General features: G+C 39.5%; 1 protein-coding gene across 3 annotated transcripts in view; it reads left to right on the top strand.

Annotated features, from left to right (window-relative positions):
- The first annotated feature begins 2,189 nt into the window (after nt 1-2,189).
- Nucleotides 2,190-21,673, top strand: part of PNPLA8 (patatin like domain 8, phospholipase A2) — a 50,081-nt gene continuing 30,597 nt past the window's right edge. Inside the window, exons 1-4 of one of the 3 annotated variants that reach the window (XM_065542461.1) lie at nt 2,190-2,324; nt 7,918-8,217; nt 13,102-14,240; nt 14,383-14,532. In XM_065542461.1, the coding sequence (XP_065398533.1) occupies nt 13,185-14,240; nt 14,383-14,532 (1,206 nt within the window). In that variant the 5' untranslated portion in view covers nt 2,190-2,324; nt 7,918-8,217; nt 13,102-13,184. Of the gene's footprint in view, nt 2,325-7,917; nt 8,218-13,101; nt 14,241-14,382; nt 14,533-21,673 lie in introns of those variants that run through there. The other 2 variants (XM_065542460.1, XM_065542463.2) reach the window with 2 other exon arrangements.

The raw sequence follows: 21,673 nt of genomic DNA, 5'->3' as shown, positions 1-21,673 counted from the left end.
ACCTATCATTCCATTCGGTTTATTCTGTGAAAATGTAGTGCCAGCAAAAGCTTTTTAATTTGGGAAAACACGATAGGACTTGCACTTTCGAAAGATTACCGTGGTTGCACAGAAGAGACTGACTGGGGCAGAGGTTAGTTACAGGCTGGAAAACCAGTTTAGATGATACTGAAGAGCAAGGATGAAAGCCTAAACTAAAGCAGTGGAAATGCGAATGTGGAGCAGAGGAATGATTCAAGAAATTCTGCGGTAAAACTCATCAGACTTCATGATCGATTAAAGGTATGGTGGTAGACAAGGGAGGGAGAGGTAGGGTAAGAATGGAGAAGCAGGAATTGGGAGTTATTTGGAAATTTCTGACATGGGAGGAAAATCTGGCTATTTCATAACACCTGACTAAATTAGGAGATGGAAGAGCATAAGCGGAGAGGTAATGGCAATGCTCTCTCCTTGACCATACTTTAGTTACGCTCCTCTGAGCCCTCTTCCCAACTAGGCCTCATCCTTGGACCACTATTTTAGGCCTGCTGAGTCCAGTTTTAGCAAGAATCTTGCTAAGTCAGTTTAGAGAGTATCCCCTAGCCTTGATAATTGATCATCCCCACCTGCCTTCAGCAAGAATCTTGAAAGTCAGTTTAGCAAGAATATCCCCTACCCCTGATGTCACCTCTTAGTAATTTTCCATGCACTGACCCCTCAGTCTCCTTGCTGGCTATAATTCCTAGCTGTTTTTGTTGTATTAAAACTTGAGGCTGATCTCTCTCCCGACGGTGATAGTCATGGCACCTATTGCAATAGTTCTAAATGTCTTCCTTGCCATTTTAACAAGTGTCAGAATAATTTTTCTTTAGCATCAAGGAGGAATCTCTTTCAAACACTAAAGCTCCTTACACATGCCTGTAAGGCTTAATTGGTGCATACATCTTTTAACTCTCCTGTAGCTAAATAACATGTCTGGCTTATCCACCGCTATGGTTTACCAGGCATTATGATGTACATAATCCAGACACTGTGTCCCAAGAACATAGCAAGCTGGCTTTCCCTCCTTGATTTAAAAAAATAACAACAAAACTATCAGTGTAACGTCCACTACATTTGACAGGTCAAAGAACTCCCTTCCTTAAGGACTTTACAATAACCTTACAGGAGGCTAAAGCATACATATCCGTGGGTAGTGGGTAAGCCTTGAGAGCACACTGTAAGTCTTGATAACATTTTGAGGTAGAGAACTAGTAGACACTGATCTGTTTTCCGGACCTCAATGTAATTGCAAGGGCACTTCAAGAGGGTAAGGGGCTATTGCAACTACCCAAATTCGCTATTGTAGCATAAAAGCTTTAATTGACAGCACGTATAGGAATGAAAGGCTGTGTTCTAATGAAACTGTAAAAAGCAGACACAAATATGAATGTCATATAATTGTCATGTGTCGCACAACATTTTTTTTTTTTAACCTTTGAAAAATGTGAAACCCATTTTTAGCTCCCAGCTATATACAGCAGAACCTGCGATGGGCCGGATTTGCCCTGAGGGTTGTAGTTTGCCCCTGTGGTACGCATGAAATGCCAGAATTTTAAAAAGATGTGTTAAGTGTGGGACCATTTATGGGGCGGTTTATGCTAACTTCCAATACTGTAATATATGTCAAATCGCTTTTGAGTGCCATTTAGTCTGGGTGGCCATGCCCAGGAATAGATACAGAGAAAGGGGCGCGGCGGTGCCGCGCACCACCCTCTAGGAAACTGGTATCGCAGCCCGCAGCTCCTAGGAACTGAGACAGCTTGGGCAGGGGCTTCAGGGACGCGGAGAGGGAGGCTTATCTCTGCCTAAAGAGGATAGCGGCCCCCAAACAAGCAAGCCAGGATACTGCTCCCAGGTCCCGCCCACGAAGGCAAAACGAAGTCCCACCGCTCACACACCCGGGAAACACAACAGGAGCACAGCACGCCCCACCGGCAAGCCACGGCTCGCGCATCACGCACGCACGCACGCACGCACGCACGCATACACGTCTGTCGCTGCTTCCCGCCTTGCGCTCCGTCATGCTCTATTGCGCATACCTCGGGGAGGGGGAAGAACGGAGATTGACAGGGACGCAGAGGCCTGAGCGAGGCGGAAAAACCTCACCCGGGCTAGCGGGTAGACCCAAACGGCTAGTGCGTCACTTCCGCTGGGGGCGGGGCGGGGCTGAGTGGGTGGTGACCCAGCTGCTGCGCCAGTGTTTGTGTTGGAAGCTCAGCTGATGCAGGCCGGTAGGAGTGGACGTCAATGCCGGGAACGAGCGAGTCGCCGCTGCAGCCCTTGTGACTGCGGCCTGCATCCCGGTAAGTGGCCGCGAGGGGACAAGGGGCGGGACGATAGGAGGCTGGGTGATCGTTCTGGACCCTTGTCCGTTTCTCCGGGTCTTCCTTTCTCTTTCTTTGAAGGGCACTTCCCTAGCGAGAGGGTGGGGAGACGCCAGGCTTTGGGGAGGACCTGGCGCTGGAAGGAGCCCGCGGCTCCTGGAGCTCATTGGTGCTCGGCGCCCTCCGCCCCCGTGGACTTGCTGCCCCAGAAGCGCAAACTGTTTTTGGTTTCGCCGGTCCCGCCCTGCTCCTCCTGTCCCATCCCTAGGACTCCCTCCCCAATTTCCCAGTCTGTCTGCCTTCCCCTGGACTTTAGTGTTCTCCAGTAGTTAGCTGGTCACTCTCAGGAGGGTTTCCCTACTCTACATCATTCTCGACTGTCATTGTGCACCTGGTGATTCTACTGCCTGATATTTTTTGTCAGCAATTTCTTTCTAACCCCATCCGCATTTGATTCCATCCCTGACCACTGCTGCTTAAGTAGATTCAGGTGTGTACTTTTTAAAAGGTGAAGGTGTATGAATCACTGTTGCAGTGCTTCCTATCCCTGTGTCATTTCTATCATTATGCTGGAAGGAACCTGCTTTCCACGCCTAATACAATGATAACTTTAAAATGGTGATTCATAGGAAAAACTTCAGAGAGTTGTGACATAAGGGACTGTCATATAATCCTGTTTAAAATACTGTTTGCATTTCCAGTAACAGTTGTATCCTGGTTCTGCAGTCCTAATTGCCGAGAGTTCAAAAATGACAAATGTTTCAGTGTATTAAGAAAATGCTGTTAAACAGTGAAACATTAAGAACTGAGAGCTTAAGGCTTGTGAGGCAGTTGTATCAAGCCCATTGTAGCTATTTTGTTAAATTGCTTATGCAAATTAGTTGTACTTTCAGTATAAAAACATGTTTTTATTTCGTAATTATAATCAACTTTTTCTTAATGTTAATCTCGTTTTTTATTTCTGTATCAGGCCTAAATTAAAATCTTGTAAACGCCCTTTCAATGAGTGATGTTGAAGGAAAGGGTCAGTTTCACTAGTTTAGATATTCACTTGTTTCACATGCAAAGTTGTTACAAGAACAACCTGTACTTTGAGTTGTTTTTTTACCCCAGTTAGAGGGGTTGTGCTGAAGCTGCATATTGCTTCAGTCGTGGAATATATATTTGTAAAAAGGTCAGAGTTAGAACGCTTAGCCATAGACACCTTCCTGTCCTGCCATTTTTTGTTGTTGTTGTTGTTGGGAGTCTCTCTCTGTCACCCAGGCTGGAGTGTCCTGGCGCGATCTCGACTCACTGCAAGGTTCAAAGGATTCTCTTGCTTCAGCCTCCCGAGTAGCTGGGATTTACAGGCGTGCGCAACCACACCCGGCTAATTTTTTTAAGTAGAGACGGGTTTCGCCATGTTGACCAGGCTGGTCTTAAACTCCTGGCCTCAAGTGATCACCCGCCTCGGCCTCCCAAAGTGCTGGGATTACAGGTGTGAGCCACCGCGCCTGGCCGATCATTTCTTAGTTCTTATTTTTTTCTGCAGTACTCGCATATTTTATTCTGTTCCTTATCCGTTACTTGAAAAAAAATTCGTCCTGTCTTGGTTTCCAGTGTCCTGATTTTTTCAGGGTGGCTTTTCTCCTGTTTTGTTTCCTTTAGAGTCTTTCTTCCTCTTCTTAGCTCTGGGTGGCACTCAAGCCTCTACCCCTGTCGCTCTCTCTAAACTAGAGTTTCATATTTGAAACCCAGGTATACTTAAATAGGCATGTGAATATATTGAAATGTTATGGAAAATATAGTTTGTGTTGCAAATACATATTTTTCAAGGAAAAAGAGCTTTTCTCAGGTTCTCTAATCCCAAAATAGTCATGTATTATTACTGTAAACTATCATCTGATAAATCCATTTAATGTTGTGGTTTCTGCTGCCACTGTGCTGGTAATTCCACACATAAATCCACAGTCTGTGTACATTTCCATTTGAATGTCCCACTGTTACTTCATCCTGTGAATCCAAAAGAAAATGTGTTTTTCTCTCGTATTAAATTGGCCCCTTCACAGTTTTCGCATATTCGCAAATGGCACTCTTCATATTTTTCAGAGTTGAAACCTTAGAGCTCTCTTAACACTTCCCTCTCTTTACCCCATTCTTGGCTGTCAAGTCCTGTGTTTTGTTGTTTTCTCTTTTTTCCCTTGCTTTCAAAGTGTTCAGAGTGGCTCTCTTCCCCACACTAGTACTTGCTGGGTGAGGTGTCAGAGCCCCAGCATTAGAAAGTGGTCAGCTTGGGATAGTAGGGTAGTAAGAAAAATTTACCAACAACAGTATAGGGTTGAAAAGGAAAGTGTTATTAGATAGAAAGAGTGCTGCAGAAGAGTGCAGTAAGGCGCCTCAGCAAGAGAGGACAGCTCACTGCAGTGGATTTTCTTCTTAGGGGTATTTATGGACCTTACAGCAGAAGCTGAAGGGTAACTTGGACCATATTAGCCACGTAGGTCATGATCAGTGATTACATTTGTAGACATTTTGGTGCTTTGATATCAGCAAAGGTTGCCCAATGAGTTTTGACAAGCATACATTCTGGACATGTATAGAAATTCTAGTTACTTATACGTTTCTGGGAAAGAATCCTGGTACCAGATGCTGGCTTTAGCCAACAGAGAAGTCTAATTATTTCTAAATTCCTCAGATAAGGAGTTGTCCCTCTGGATGGTCTGCTCAATGGCCACCAGGGCATCTTTGCTCTCCTCAGTACTGTTACCTTCAGACTGTTGTCACCCTTTTGCCTGTGTTATATTAATAATTAAGTGATATCCTCTGTAAATTCATTCTTTCCATCCTTAGCTGGGCCTCCACCTAATAATTCCCTTAATTCCTCTAGTTAAAACTCCATTCCCTTCTCTAGTGGTTGGTCCAAGCCTCTCCGTTTTATTCGTACCTCCCTTGTATTTATACTACGTCTATTCTTCCTTGCTCTTTTTTCAGTTGTTGGTAGCGTCTCACTTTACATTCTTCTTCCTATGTTTTTGCGATCTAACTTCTGGCTGAATGTACTCTCAAAACACTTATCTTGCATTTACTAATGTTGTGATTTGGGGGCAATTCAATTAAACTTACTGATTTTGTTGGTCATCTTTGTTTTGTAATTTTTACTTGGTAGTTGTCGTTTCTGAGAAAGGTGTATTAAATCTCTCATTATGATTATGAAGTTGTCTAATCTTGTAATGGTTCCCATATTTTGGCCTTTTGTACTATATTTTAATGCCAAGTTGATAGGTGGTTTCATAAATTCATCATATTGGAAAAAAACAATGCAAAATTCTGCCATAGTCTAGTCTCCATTTCCTGCCTGAATTTTGGGGTCTGTGACCCCAAAATATCTGAGACAGGTCTCAATCAATCTAGAAAATTTTGTCGAATTTAAGGACGCACCCGTGACACAGCCTCAGGAGGTCCCACTGACATGTGCCTAAGGTGGTCAAATGCCACTTGCTTCTGTACATTTTAGTGAGACATAATGCATCAATCAGTCACATTGGTTTGATTTGGAAGGGGACGGGGCTTCCAGGTCATATAAAAATTTTCTGTTTGGCAGTTGGTTGAATGAGTTGCTATCAGTGGAAAGGAATGTCTGGGTTACCATAAGGAGGTGTGGAGACCAAGGTTTTATGATGTGGATGAAGCCTCCAGGTAGCAGGCTTCAGAGAGAATAGATTGTGAATGTTTTTTCTTTTTTCTTTTCTTTTTTTTTTTTTTTTGAGAGGGAGTCTCGCTGTGTCGCCCAGGCTGGAGTGCAGTGGCACTATCTCAACTCACTGCAATCTTCGTCTCCTGGGTTCAAGTGATTCTTCTGCCTCAGCCTCCCTAGTAGCTGGGACTACAGGCATGTGCCACTACGCCTGGTTAATTTTTGTATTATTAGTAGAGACGGGGTTTCACCATATTGGCCAGGCTGGTCTTGAACTCCTGACCTCGTCATCCACCCACCTCAGCCTCCCAAAGTGCTGAGAGTACATGCATGAGCCACCACACCTGGCCTGTAAATATTTCTTACCAGACTTAAGATCTGTGTTGATGTGAATGCTGGAGGGGTATAATGAGGCACATCCAACCCCCTTTCCATCATGGCTGAACTAGATTTTCAGGTTAACTCTGGAATGCCCTTGGCCAAGAGGAGGGGTCTCAGATGTTGAGGAGAGCCGTAGAATTTTATTTTTGGTTTGGTTCATCTTTATCCTTCTTTTTTTCCTCTTACTTGCCTTTAATCATCTTGTAGTTCTTGCTGTTCCAAGGCTCATATTTGTCTCCAAATTGTTGGTGGTTTTTTCTCTCTGACTAGAATGCTGTTTTCCCAGATTTTCTTAATAGTTTTCTTTCTTGCTTCTTTCAGGTTTCCACTAAAATGTCAACTCAGTTCTGATCACACCATAAAATAGCGCTCTGTGCCCTTCTTCCCCTCCCCCCTGCTTTATTTTAATTCATGACACTTCTCAGCCTGACTTTATCCATTCCGTTCCTTATTTGTTTTATTTCTCAGTAGATTGTCTTCTCCTCCAAGGTCTACATGATTACCTGAGGTTTAATAAGTAAATGGATCATTCCTTTATTGTTATGCAGTGTCTCCTTTTTATCCATAATTAATGCCTTTCCCTTATGTTTACCTTCAAAGGCTTTTCATTTTCTGATGGGTAGTTTCGGTCTGGTATAACATTTTTCCCAGTCCTGTATTTTCAGCCTTCTGTTACAGGTGTGTTTGTAGCTAGCACATAGCTGGAGTTTTCATTTCTGAGATTTTGCTCTCCCTGTTTATTCTGGGTACAGTTCTCTTTTTGACTCTTATTTTTGTTCTTTCTGTTTCGCCTTTGAACATTTTAGACCTTAATTGTTTTATATTTCTGAATCTTAGTTACACATTTGTTTTCTGGCTATATTTGCTGATCCTCTCTGCAGGCGATGGTGCATTTCTTTGCATGTTTTGTAACTTCAGTGAGTTCATTTTCTGTGGTGGTTGCTTGGAGTGGGATCCTATTGCCCATAGGGTATCTGCACCTTGAGGATAGTATGACTGCAGTTCCAGACCCGTGGGTCCTCTTAAACCTGGAGATTTTTTACTATTGACTTTGAGCATGGCTTTATTATTTTATAAAATTATTTTTTATTTTTTAAATTGCCAGATAAAGGTGTATGTATTTACGGTGTGCAATATGATTTTTTAAGTATTATTTTCATTGTGGACTAACTAAATCTAACATATGCATTACCTCACACAGTTATTTTTCTGGTTTAATTTTACATTTTCTTGGTATTCTTCAAGTTGAGCATGGATTTTCTTTTAAAAATGATGTATAATATTTGTATATATTTATAGGGTAGATGTGATATTTTGATACATGCGTACAATGTGAAATAATCAAATCAGGGTATTTAGGATATGCATCACCTGGAACATTTATTTTTTCTTGGGAATATTTCAAATCTTGTAGCTATTTTGAAATAACACAATATGTTATTGTTAACTATAGTCCCCCTACTTTACTATTCAAATAGTATAACTCATTACTTCTTTTTTTTGTTTTGTTTTTTTGAGGTGGAGTCTCGCTCTGTCACCCAAGCTGGAGTGCAGTGACTGTGATCTCGGCTCACTGCAAGCTCCACCTCCCAGGTTGACGCCATTCTCCTGCCTCAGTCTCCCAAGTAGCTGGGACTACGAGCGTCCGCCACCTCGCCGGGCTAATTTTTTGTATATTTAGTAGAGACGGGGTATGACCATGTTAGCCCGGATGGTCTCGATCTCCTGACGTCATGATCTGCCCGCCTCGGCCTCCCAAAGTACTGGGATTACAGGCGTGAGCCACCGTGCGCGGCCTATAATTCATTACTTCTAAGTGTATGTTTGTACCTATTAACCATCCTCTCTTATCCCCTCCTTTCCAGCCCCCAACTCTCCCTCACACACACTGTTCCTAGCCTCTGGTAACTATCATTCTACTCTCTATCTCCACGATATCCAATTTTTTTGGCTCCTACATATAAGTGAAAACAGAGCATGGCTTTTTATCCGCTAGTATTTTACCTTAAGTGTTTTTGTGTCATTGGGGCTGCAGAGCTTTTATGTTAATTTGACTTATCTTATTGTTGCAAGTCCCAAGGAGTTTGGAAGAGCCTTGTGGGAATCAAGGGAAAATGTCCCCTTCCACCTCTGCCAGTTTGCTGAAAATCAGCTGACAGAAACAGATTACTAAGAGAAATGGCATACAAATTTATTAATGTGCACAGCTGAGAATCGCAATGATTACTTAAATATCCCAGTGGGGCCCACATACTTACATAGCTGTTTTCAGAGGGGAAGGAAAGATGGGGAATAGAGGTAATTCTGTTGAGCGGCAATAACTGATCACTAGGGCGAAGGAATGGATGGGGGGTTGGAAGGACAGAGATGAACTTGTATTCTCTTTGAAAACTGAATGAGCCTAAGAGACAGACTTTATCTTGTTAAAGTGTCATTTGGGTGTGGTTATATTCTTCAGTCTTCCAGTCTTCTTTTCTGCAGCAGATAATAAAATTGTTTTCCCGTCTCCCTGAGGAGGAGACGGGAAAACAATTATTCTCCTTGGGGAATCTGTCTGGTCTTTTTGTAGATAGGGGAAAAGTCTCTTCTAGCATCTGTTGATCTCTGATGGTGCTTTAATTCAAAATACTTATACCAGGCAGCCATATTTTGTGGTAGAATTCCCTGGGCTCCTTCAGCCTGGAAGACAAGACAGGCTTTGCTTTTTTTCCTCTCTCTTCCATATAAAATTCTAAATGGCACATGCAATTTAGAAGGAATAATTTTACTTCAGGCTGTTATCTTCTGGACAATTGGAATAGGTTCTCAGTTCCATCTTTCTCAGCGTCATCTACCTCTCTCTCAATCTCTCTAGGTCCTGCAGTAAAACTAGACTATATGCAATCTCTGCACATACTATATGTGCTTTCTTCCATGCTTTCTTCTGTTTGCTTCTGTGTGTAGTTTTGTTTGTTTTAGAGGTGGGGACTCTGTGGCTCAGACTCCTGGGCTCAAGTAATCCTCCCACCTCAGCCTCCTGAGTAGCTAGGACTACAGGCGTGTGCCACCATGCCCAGCTAATTTGTTTTATTATTATTTTTTTTTGAGACAAGGTTTCACCATTTACCTGGGCTGGTCTCAAACTCCTGGCTGTGTTTGTTTTGTTTACGGTTATTTAGAATTCTCTCCTTTCCTTCTCATCTTTACACATGATGAATTCCTTTTTAACTTTGGCCAGTTTTTAACCTCTTTTTTTCTTAAACTTCCCTCGATTTTATCTCAATTTGTCTTTCATTCACATGGTACCTTCTGTTACAGTGCTTTAAATATTTTACTTTTTCTAATTACAAAATAAAACCTCATTATAAATAATTCAGACAGTAGAAAAGTAAAAAGTAAAAACCGTTCTCATTCCCTTTTGGCCCCATGCCTTAGGTCATAAGAATAAACAGATGCTTATCCTTTCAGAATCAATTTGTATATGTATATGTGTGCCCATAAGATTTCAACTACATATGTAGATTTTCATTTTTTAATATATGTGTGTGTGTGTATATATATATTCATGTGTGTATAGCATATATAGAACTGCAGATTGCTTTTTTAAAAAAAGACTTTTTTTAGAACAGTTTTTAGGTTCACAGGAAAATTGAGAGGAAGGTACAGACATTTCCATAAACCCCCTACCCCAGTACACGCATAGCCACCTCCATTATTGGCATCACTCACCAGAGTGGTACAGGTATTATAATTGATGAGCCTGCATTCACACACAGTCCCCCAAGTTCATAGGGTACATTTGGGTTCATTCCTGGTGGTGTACATTCTGTGGGTTTAAACAAATGTTTAATTATATTTATCCATTATTATGATACTATACAGAGGATTTTTAGGGCATTACTATCCTCTGTCCCCTACCTATTTATTCCTTCTATACTCTGCTTTTGGCAACCACTGATCTTTTTACTGTCTTCATAGTTTTGCCTTTCTAGAGTGTTATATAGCTGGAATCATACTTCTGTGGTCTGAATGTTTGTGCCTCTCAAAATTCATGTGGAAATCATAACCGCTAAGGTGATGGTATTAAGAGGTAGGCCTTTGGGAGGTGATTAGGTCAGGAGAGTGTAGTCCTTAGGAATGGGATTAGTGCCCTTCTAAAAGACAACCCATAGAGCTAGTTAGTACCTTCTACCATGTGAGGACACAGTAAGAAGACAGCCATCTGTGAACCAGTAAGTGGGCCTTCAGCAGATACCAAATCTGCTAATACTGATCTTGGACTTCCCAGTCTCCAGAACTGTGGGAAATTTTGTGAGAAATAAATTTCTATTGTTTATAAGATAGAAACATTGCCTAAGCCAGGCATGTGTACCTATAGTCCCCGCTACTTGGGAGGCTAAGGCAGGTGGATTGCATGAGTCCAGGAATTCAAGGAGGTAGTGAGCTATGATCATGCATGCCACTGCACTGCAGCCTGGGTGACAGAGTGAGACCCTGTCTCTATAAAACACGCACAGATACCCCATTTTATATATGGGGTATCTTCCATATGTAAGCTCCCCAGTTTATGGGATTTCGTTGCAGGAGCCTGAACAGACTAAGACACAGTATGTAGCCTTTTTCAGATTGGCAGTTTTCACTTAGTAATATGCATTTCAGGTTTCTCGCAGTCTTTTTATGGCTTGATAGCTCATGTCTTTGTAGCACTGAACAATTTTCCATTGTCTACACATACCATATATTGATATGCCACAGGTTATCCATTCACTTACTAAAATACATCTTGTTGTTTTGAAATTTTGGCAATTATGAATAAGGCTTCTATAAATATCCATGTGCAGATTTTATTATGGACATAGTCTCAGCTCCTTTGGGTAAATATCAAGGAGTACCATTGCTGGGTCATATGTTAAGAGTATGTTTAATTTTGCAAGAAACTACCGAACTATCTTTCAGAGTGACTGTACCATTTTGTGTTTCTTCAGCAATGAGTAAGAGTTCCTTTTGCTTTACCTCCTCACCAGCATTTAGTGTTCTCAGTGTTCTGTATTCTGGCCAGTCTAATAGGTATGTTGTAGTATCATGGTTATTTTAGTTTGCATTTTCCTGATGACATATGATGTGGTACAACTTCTCATATGTTTATTTGTTTCTATATATCTCCTTTGATGAGGTGTCTGTTACAGCCTTTGGCACATTTGTAATTGAGTTTGTTTTCTTATTGTTGAGCTTTAAGAGTTCTTTAAATATTATGGATGACAGGTCTTTATCAGATATGTCTGTTGAAAATATTTTTTCCCAGTCTCTGCCTCGTTGTCTTATTCTCTTGACATTGACCTTCACAGAGCAGAAGGTTTTGGGTTTTTTTGGTTTTTTTTGAGACAAAGCCTGGCTCTTATTGCCCAGGCTGGAGTGCAAGTGGCACAATCTTGGCTCGCTGCAACCTCTGCCTCCTGGATTCACGTGATTCTCCTGCCTCAGCCTCCCGAGTAGCTGAGATTACAGACGTGCACCACTATGCACAGCTTATTTTTTGTATTTTTAGTAGAGACGGGGTTTCACCATGCTGACTAGGCTGGTCTTGAACTCCTGACCTCGTGATCTGCCTGCCTCAGCCTCCCAAAGTGCTGGGATTACAGGTGTGAGCCACCACGCCTGGCCAGAAGTTTTTAATATTAATGAAGTCCACCTTATCTATTTTTTCTTTCATGAATCATGCATTTGATATTATCTCAAAGTCATTGCCATTCCTAAGGTCATCTCAGTTTTCTCCTACGTTACATTCTAGTTTTATACATTTGCATTTTACATTTAGATCTGTGATCTGTTTTGAGTTAATTTTTTTGATAGGTATAAAGTCTGTGTCTAGATTAATTTGCATACGGATGTCCAGTTGTCTTTTGTTAAGAAGACTATTTTTGCTCCATTGTATTACCTTTGCTTTTTTGTGAAAGATCAATCAACTGTATTTAATTGGGTCTGTTTCTGGATTCTTTATTCTGTTCCATTGATCTATTAGTCCTTTCTTTTACCAATACTACATTTTTAAATTGGATTATTCTTTTCTTATTTGTATGTATTCTTTTTATATAGTGGTTAAGAACCCCTTCTATGTTAGATGCTATAGTTTCTTCTAGCCTGACTTATTTGATTTAATGAGCACTTATTACTTAGGTAGTGAAATCTTTTTCACATGGCTGTTAGCAGCTCTAGACTGGAAGTTTTGTTTCATATCCTGTAACTGTGTGACTTCAGCATCTAGCACCATGTCTGGTATAGATTAAGTATTCTATAAATCGTTTGCAATGAATGATGTATAAGACCTGACCTTTTTCTTCGAGGAATAGTGTCTTCAAGTCTAGTGTCACATAAAGTAGTCCAGAATTTAACAGTGAGGAAGGGGAAAAAAAAAAAAAGCGGAGTATCTGAATTGCATATTAAATTATGTGTTGTAGGAAAACTTACGTATTGGGAAACTTCTCTAAATTAGTTCTTTTCCCTAAACATTCTATTCCTCATTTTCTTTTTTTATTTACCTCTATACTGAAAGTGAATTATTTTATATTAGCTTAAAAATGAATTTTCTATCAGCTATAATGGCAATATTTTATCTGCTTTTTTTGATATAGCTTGCTGAATTTAGTCCAAATAGTCTTGTATTTTCTATTATACCCAATTTCAATTTTTAACGTGAATTCTAATTTTTTTTTCTTGCCATTTCAGGTAAGACCATGAATTATGGCATTTCTTAAATGAAGCACTCAAGAAGTGAGGGAATGTCATAGAAAATAAATGATTTTTAAGTTATGTCTATTAATCTGACTGTAGATATATATATTTACCTCCTTAGTAATGCAAGAAGTGTTTGTGGGAAGCAGAGAAGCAAGCAGCTGCATTTCTTGTTCTCACCTAAGCATTGCTGGAGGATAAGCCACATCAGTCTACAAAGAGGTTTTCATACAAACATAATAAGATGTAAATGGACCAAAAGCGAAGCACATTCTTGCAGTAAGCACTGTTACTCTCCAAGCAACCATGGTTTACATATTGGAATTTTGAAACTTAGCACTTCTGCTCCCAAGGGACTTACAAAAGTGAACATTTGTATGTCCCGTATTAAAAGTACTTTGAACTCTGTTTCAAAGGCTATTTTTGGCAATCGAAATGAAATGATTTCACGTTTAGTTCAATTTAAGCCAAGTTCCCAAATATTAAGAAAAGTATCAGATAGTGGCTGGTTAAAACAGAAAAACATTAAACAAGCCATCAAATCTCTGAAAAAATATAGTGACAAATCAGCAGAAAAGAGTCCTTTTCCAGAAGAGAAAAGTCACATTATAGACAAAGAAGAAAATAGAGGTAAACGCAGTCTTTTTCATTACACAAATATTATAACCACAAAATTTGGAGAGTCATTCTACTTTTTATCAAATCATATTAATTCATACTTCAAACGTAAGGAAAAAATGTCTCAAGAAAAGGAAAATGAACATTTCCAGGACAAATCAAAACTTGAAGATAAAGAGGTGGAAGAGGGGAAATTAAGTTCTCCAGATCCTGGCATCCTGGCTTACAAGCCAGGCTCAGAATCTTTAGATACTGTGGACAAGCCTACAAGTCCTTCTGCAATACCTGATGTTCTTCCAATTTCAACTAAACAAAGTATTGCTAACTTACTTTCTCGTCCCACTGAAGGTGTACAAGCTTTAGTAGGTGGTTATATTGGCGGACTTGTCCCCAAATTAAAGTATGATTCTAAGAGTCAGTCAGAAGAACAGGAAGAGCCTGCTAAAACTGATCAGGCTGTGAGCAGAGACAGAAATGCAGAGGAGAAAAAGCGTTTATCTCTTCAGCGAGAAAAGGCAAGTTGTTCAGTGTGCTTTTTGGTTCTATTACTTTTTGTCAAATTTATAAGTTTTATTTCCTAGTGAGAACTAAGAAACTTGAATTGTTCTTTAGAGCAGTTTTGTATTCTAATCATATATATTTAATATGTCTTTGTAGATTATCGCAAGGGTGAGTATTGATAACAGGACCCGGGCATTAGTTCAGGCATTAAGAAGAACAACTGACCCAAAACTCTGCATTACTAGGGTTGAAGAACTGACTTTTCATCTTCTAGAATTTCCTGAAGGAAAAGGAGTGGCTGTCAAGGTAATTTCTAATTTATTTAATCTGGTTTTGTCTTGGAATAAAAATACTAAAAAATCTTCTAAAATGGAGAAGGCAAAGCCGTTCATTTTTCTGTTTGAATTTTGTGGTTTTTATTATACATGTGATGTATATTCAGTAATTACCCTATTTATTTTGTGACATACATTATGCTAATCATTTTATTTTGTTAGCACCAATATGTATACATGAAATTAAACATTTATAAAATAGAAAATAATCAGTGTATTAGTTGAATTGCCTAACAGCTGCCAGAGTTTTCTTCAGAGCAATGTAAATATTTATACTATGTAACTATTCTTTTAAGCTAGGAGACATAATTCATATGTAAGGCTGTTTTTATTTCATGGTCCTTTCATATTTGAAAGTCTAAAAATTTTAATGACCTTACTCATAACTGAATTAGTAATTATATTAAGTAAAACAATGAGCTTTTCTTTGCCTCAGTTTTTCAATTATAAAATAATGAGGATAATTTAGACCCATTTATATGGACCGTTTTCAAAGCAGTACTATAAAATATGACCAATGTGATTGAGTCTCTTTACATCTATATTATTGAGATTATTTGTAATATTTCATGAAAAATTTGAAAATGTAATGATAGATATTGCTTAAATTTCATTAGAAATCTCTTAGTGCTTATTTTTAGCTTGCCATTCAGAAAATTGTTTTAATTTAGATCATATTTATTTGACTTTTTAACAATTATCTTGCTGAAGAATTGTCTTTGAATAATGTACCCATCCTTAATTGTGTATTGTATAACACATACATTATTATAGTTAGCTTCAGTATTTTATGGTCCTACAATTTAGGATTATATTTTATATTTCTATAATCTCTTGCATAAAAGAAAAGATTCTCAAATATACATATGCTTTTAAGTATATTTCACATTTCAGTGATATACTGAAAGCAAAGGTTTTTAAATAGAATTACATACTGGCTTAGTCCATTTGGGCTGTCATAATAAAATACCTTAGCCTGGGTAATTTATAAAAAACAGAAATTTATTTCTCATAGTTCAAAATGAGAACTGGGCAGTCCAAAATCAAGGCACCAACAATTTGATGAGAGTCCCGTTCCTCCTAGACAGCAGCTTCTCATGGCCTACGTACATGGCAGAAGGGCAAGGGGGCTCACTTCAACCTCTTTTACAAGGCCAGTTGTACTACTGATGGATTTCTGAGTAGTTTTCAGTTGTAGTTTATTATTAAATAGTCTTGCTAATTGAAACTCTGAGCACTCTTTTATCTTGCATAACTAATCCCAAATCTAAGGACCTTTCAATACTGTGAACAAATGTGATGGGAATGTATATCCAGATCAATTATGAATAAAAGTCTAGATAGTCTGAAAAAACTCATCACCCTTCCCTTAAATAATCATCTGAAAAACAGTGAACTGGACAAGTTGCGTAAAACATGTCAGCATGTACGCTCTAGTGTGAACTTTTCCAGCTAAACTTTTTGTTATTATCAAGAGTTGAGCTTTTTAAAAATGATAGAATTTTTATAAAACATCTGTATGAATTTTACTTTTTTATGTGTCTGCCATACTTATGGTAGCTAAATACAGTGAATTATGTCTGATATGTGATGCCCTAAAAAAAAATGAGTTACTTATTTTGTATGCTACATTTATGGCAGTCACATTTAGGGAATTGTCTGTGATAATTTTTTTCACTGTTTGTGATGAAGGTGGTCTCCTTTCATTATGTTTTTTAATTAAAAAGAAGAACTTTGACCATTTAGAAAGAAGGCAGCACAAAGCATCGTAGGGAATTAGAAGAAAGAAAAGATAAGAAAATAAAAATAATATATTTTTACTACCCTCAGATTGCCACTGTAATGTATTAGAGTTTATTTGTGTTCATTGGATTAAGCTGCCTTAAGCTCTAATAGCAAACAACACCAAAATCTCAGTGACTTAACAAAACAGTTTTATTTCTGGCTCATGCAAAGTCAACTGTGAATTTGAGTGACTCTTTGGCACAGTGAACCTCAGTGTGGTGGTTACTAAGATCCTGTCCTGTTGTCTGTATTTTAATTAAGTCTTCCTCTATGATTTCTATGGCAAGGAAAGAATATTTCAGCAGAAGTTGGCACAGGTTTCTTCTACTCGCAGTCTGTTTATCCTTTCTGATTGCATGGGCCTGAAAAGTACAACCTTCTGTATGCTTGGAAGGGGAAGCAAACTGGGTGTTGGTGAACATTAGTAATGTCTGCCACAGTATTCCTTCAGAAATTATTCTATGCACATATATACCAAAATAAACTCATTCTGTATATGTTGTTTATAATCTGGTTTTTTAGCATATAATGTATACCTTTCTATATCAGTAAATGTTCCTTTATCCTGTACCCAGTTTGAAAATGTTCTTTACGTAACTGATTAGATCCAAATGAGGGCCCAGTCTAGATCACACATTGCATCTGACTATTTCTCCAAGTCACTTAAAGTATAATGCAGTCCTTCAGCCACACCTTCTTCACCTGCACCTTTAAAACTGACTTAATTCAAGACATCAGGCTGGTTAACAGGCAGAATGACTCACTTTCTGGATGTACTTGCCTTCTTTCTCAATGTTACTTGAAGTGTTCCTCTTTCCTTTTCATTTCCTGAACATTGGAATTTAAATATAATGGCTTGATTGAGTTAAACATTTTGTTGTTAGAGCACATTGTAGGTAATGTCATGTGCCTCATAATGCATCACATCAAGACACACATGACAATTAGTTGAACAACCATTAGTAATGCTAAGGATGACCACCGGGTTAAGGTGATGACAATCTGCTTCTCATTGGACAGTTGTGCTAGTGGTAGTATCTCATCAACCATTAACCTAATCATTTCCAGAACTAATAATTTCATTAGAGTTGCAGAATGACCAATGTCTAATTCTGTTACTCCTACATTATAATTGACATTCTTCTGTAAAGTACAGCCTTCCTTCATCAACTGAAGCTATTTGGGTATTCTCAAAGGCAAATTTTACAGGAAAGGAAAGAGAAATGCTTAATTTCCTTGTATTAAGTTACCAGTTTTCAAAATAAGGTGTTGCTTTAATAGCTGCCTCAGTGATTAAATGAATTTTTTTACACCTTTAAAATAATATTATGGACTCCTTGTTTTTCTAAGTTAAATGTGTTTCTTTTTCTTTTTTTGGGAGACCGAGTCTATGTCACCCAGGCTGGAATGCAGTGCCATAGTCTTCACTCACTGCAACTTCTGCCTCCCAGGTTCAGCCCAGCTCAGCCTCCTGAGTAGCTGGGACCACAGGCATGTGCCACCACACCCAACTAATTTTTGTATTTTTTGTAGACAGAGGGTCTCACCATGTTGCCCAGGTTGGCCTCGAATTCTTGGGCTCAGGCAATCTGCCTGCTTTGCCTGCGGTACGGAGATTATAGGTGTAAGCCACCTCACCCAGCTTATTTCTTTCTTTCTTTCTTTCTTTTTTTTTTTTTTTTTGAGATGGAGTCTCCCTCTGTCGCCAGGCTGGAGTGCAGCGGTGCGATCTCGGCTTACTGCAACCTCCGCCTGCTGGGTTCAAGGGATTCTCCTGCCTCAACATCCCAAGTAGCTGGGACTACAAGTGCCTGCCACCATGCTCAGCTAATTTTTGTATTTTTAGTAGAGACGGGGTTTCACCATGTTGGCCAGGCTGGTCTCCATCTCCTGACCTCAGATGATCCACCTGCCTCGGTGTCCCAAAGTGCTGGGTTTACAGGTGTGAGCCGTCGCTCCCGGCCTCGCCCACCCTGTTTCTATGTTCTATTTTCTCCCCCTCTCAGTTTTAAAATGCTGAATTTGTCACAAGGATTCATACATCCTTTGGGTTTATTAAAAAGCTTTTTATAAAAATTTTATATATAGAAAACAACACAAATCATAAGTTTACAGCTCCGTGATTTTTCACACATGAAATACATCTATATAACCACTACCCTGAATGAGAAACAATCTTATGAACACTCCAAACACTGTCCCCAAAAAGATTGATCAGTTTTTCAGAATTCTAGCAGCATAATTTAGTTGTGCCTCTTTTTGCATGTTATATGAATGATAAGCATGTGTTCTTACATGTCTGGTTTTTTTTTCACTCCATATTATGTTTGTGAGAACCTTCTATATTGTTGGGTATACTTTTCATTTTTCCCTCTACTGCTAGACATTTGGATGGTTTGCAGTTTGGGAATATTTAGGAGTAGTACCTCTGGGTTATATGTTTTGGAAAACACAGGTCTTCATTTCTTTGGGGTATATACCTAAGAGTACTATTGCTGCTCACAGAGTGAGCATATTTGTATCATTAGTAGATACTGCCAAATGGTTTTGCATAGTGCTGGTGCCAATTTATTCTTTCACCAGAATTATATGAGGCCTCTGTGTTCTACTTTCTCTCCAACACTTTTATTTTGTAATCTTTTTTCGAGACTGAGTGTTGCTCTGTCGTCCAGGCTGGAGTGCAGTGGTGCGTTCTCGGCTTGCTGCAACCTCCACCTCCTGGGTTCAAGCAATTCTCCTGCCTCAGCCTCCCTAGTAGCTGGGATTACAGGCACCCACCAGCACACCCGGCTAATTTTTGGTTTTTTAGTAGAGACGAGGTTTCACATGTTGGTCAGGCAGGTCTTGAACACCTGACGTCAAGTAATCTGCCCGCTTTGGCCTCCCAAAGTGTTGGGATTATAGCCGTGAGCCACCGCACCCAACCTTTTTAAATCTTTTCAATTTGAGCAGGTTTTTTGGGTGTTAAGTGATATTAAATTGTGGTTTTAATTTTTTATTTCATTGATAGCTATGACATTCAACATCTTTTCCATGGTTTATTGGCCGTGTTTATACTTCCTTGTGAAGTACCTATTCCAGATCTTGCCTGTTCTTCCATTGGGTTGACCAACTTTTTCTTCATTATTTGTAGAATTTAAAAAGTATATTATGGTTGTAACTCACTTGTCATGTGTGGTGTGTATATGTATGTCTTACAAATACGTTCTCCTATTCTGTGGCTGACCTTTTCACTCTTGTGTTTTTTGATAAACAGATATTCTTAATTTTTTCTAATTTATATATATATATATTTTTTTTTTTTTTTGAGACGGAATCTCGCCCTGTCGCCCAAGCTAGAGTGCAATGGTGCAATCTGGGCTCACTGCAAGCTCCGCCTCCCAGGTTCACGCCATTCTCTTGCCTCAGCCTCCCGAGTAGCTGGGACTACAGGCGCCCACCACCAAGCCCGGCTAATTTTTTTGCATTTTTTTAGTAGCGACAGGTTTCACCAGGTTAGCCAGGATGGTCTTGATCTCCTGGCCTCGTGATCCGCCTGTCTCCGCCTCCCAAAGTGCTGGGTTTAGAGGCGTGAGCCACCGTGCCCAGTCAATACTTTTCTTTATGGTTAGTATTTTGTGTCCTGTTTAAGAAATCTTTGCCTATCCTAAAGTCATAAAAGTATTTTTGGCCAGGCGCCGTGGCTCAGGCCTGTAATCCCAGCACTGTGGGAGGCTGAGGTAGGCGGCTGAGGTGGGTGGATCACGAGGTCAAGAAATCAAGACCATCCTGGCCAACATGGTGAAACCTCATCTCTACTAAAAATACAAAAATTAGCTGGGCTTGGTGGTGTGCACCTGTAGTCCCAGCTACTTGGGAGACTGAGGCAGGAGAATGGCTTGAACCCGGGAGGAGAAGGTTGCAGTGAGCCGAGATTGCACCACTGCACTCCAGCCAGGGCGACAGAGTAAGATTCTGTCTCAAAAAAAAAAAAAATATATATATATATACACATAAATTTTCCTGTGTTTTCTTCTGAAACCTTGTTTTGCCTTTTACTCTTATATCTACTATTCATCTAGAATAGATTTGGTTGTGTGGTGTGTGGCAGAAGTCCTGACTTTTAAAAAATACACTTATCCAGTTGACTCAGCACCATTTATTGAAAAGACCTTTATCATAAATGAGATGTATATATGGATCTGTTTCTAGACACAGTATTTTTTATTTATTTTTTGAAATGGAGTTTCGCTCTTGTTGCCCAGGCTGGAGTGCAGTGGCACGATCTTGGCTCACCACAATCTCCGCCTCCCAGGTTCAAACGATTCTGTTGCCTCAGCCTCCCTAATACCTGGGATTACAGGCATGCGCCACCATGCCCAGTTAATTTTGTATTTTTAGTAGAGATGGCTTTCTCCATGTTGGTCAGGCTGGTCTTGAACTCCCGACCTCAGGTGATGCACCCACCTCGGCTTCCTAAAGTGCTGGGATTACAGGTGTGAGTCACCATGCCCGACCAGATACAGTATTTTGTTCCACTGGTATATTTGTCTATTGTTGCTCTAATAGTACACTGGCTAAATTTTTGCAGCTTTATAAACTTAATATTAGGTAGTATAAATCCTCCAACCTTGTTCTTCTTAATATTGTTGGCTTGGCTATTCTTGACATGTTATATTTCTATATGAATTTTAGGATCAGCTTATCTATAAAAAAAATTTTTAAAGAGAAAAACATGGTGGGATTGCAGTGAATATATGGAACAATTTAGGGTGAATTGGGTCTTTGTTGAGTTTCCAAGCCATGACATCTTTTTGTGGTTATTCTAATATGAACATCAATTCTTGGTTTTTGTCATTCAGTACTGGATTCACATGCTTTATAGTTTTTCTGGACGCTGGAGATTGTAAATTTGAAAAATTGCATAGGCTGTAGATTAGATCAAATTATATATTTTTCCAGGGTTTATTTGTTCTTCTGTTTAGCATTTGAGTGGAGCACAGATAGCCTTAATTGAGTTAGGGTCAAATCTGGATCAAGGCTGTATTACAGTTTGGGTAAGACCTCTCTTTTGCCCTGATTTTAGGGCATATTCTTCCGGGGCTTTCAGTTGAGAGCCTGGTGTGTTCACTTAACCACCACCTCATTGGGTCCTAAAATCTCAAGAATACAAAGCCTTCCACTCTGATTTTCAGAGGTCTTCAGCTTACCTTTCGCCTTTCACACCTCCTGATTTTAGAATTCAGCAGATGTCTTGAGGTAAAGCTAGCCATGTGTTTGAAGCCCTTCAGGTCTTCTATTTTTTTTTCACTCCAAACCCCTTAGATGCTAAGTGATCAGCTGGTTTC

The sequence above is a fragment of the Macaca fascicularis genome, chromosome 3 (assembly GCF_037993035.2).
Source record: "Macaca fascicularis isolate 582-1 chromosome 3, T2T-MFA8v1.1".
Lineage (NCBI taxonomy): Eukaryota > Metazoa > Chordata > Mammalia > Primates > Cercopithecidae > Macaca > Macaca fascicularis.
Note: the sequence above shows the minus strand (reverse complement) of the source record. Positions and strands in the feature narration are given on the sequence as shown.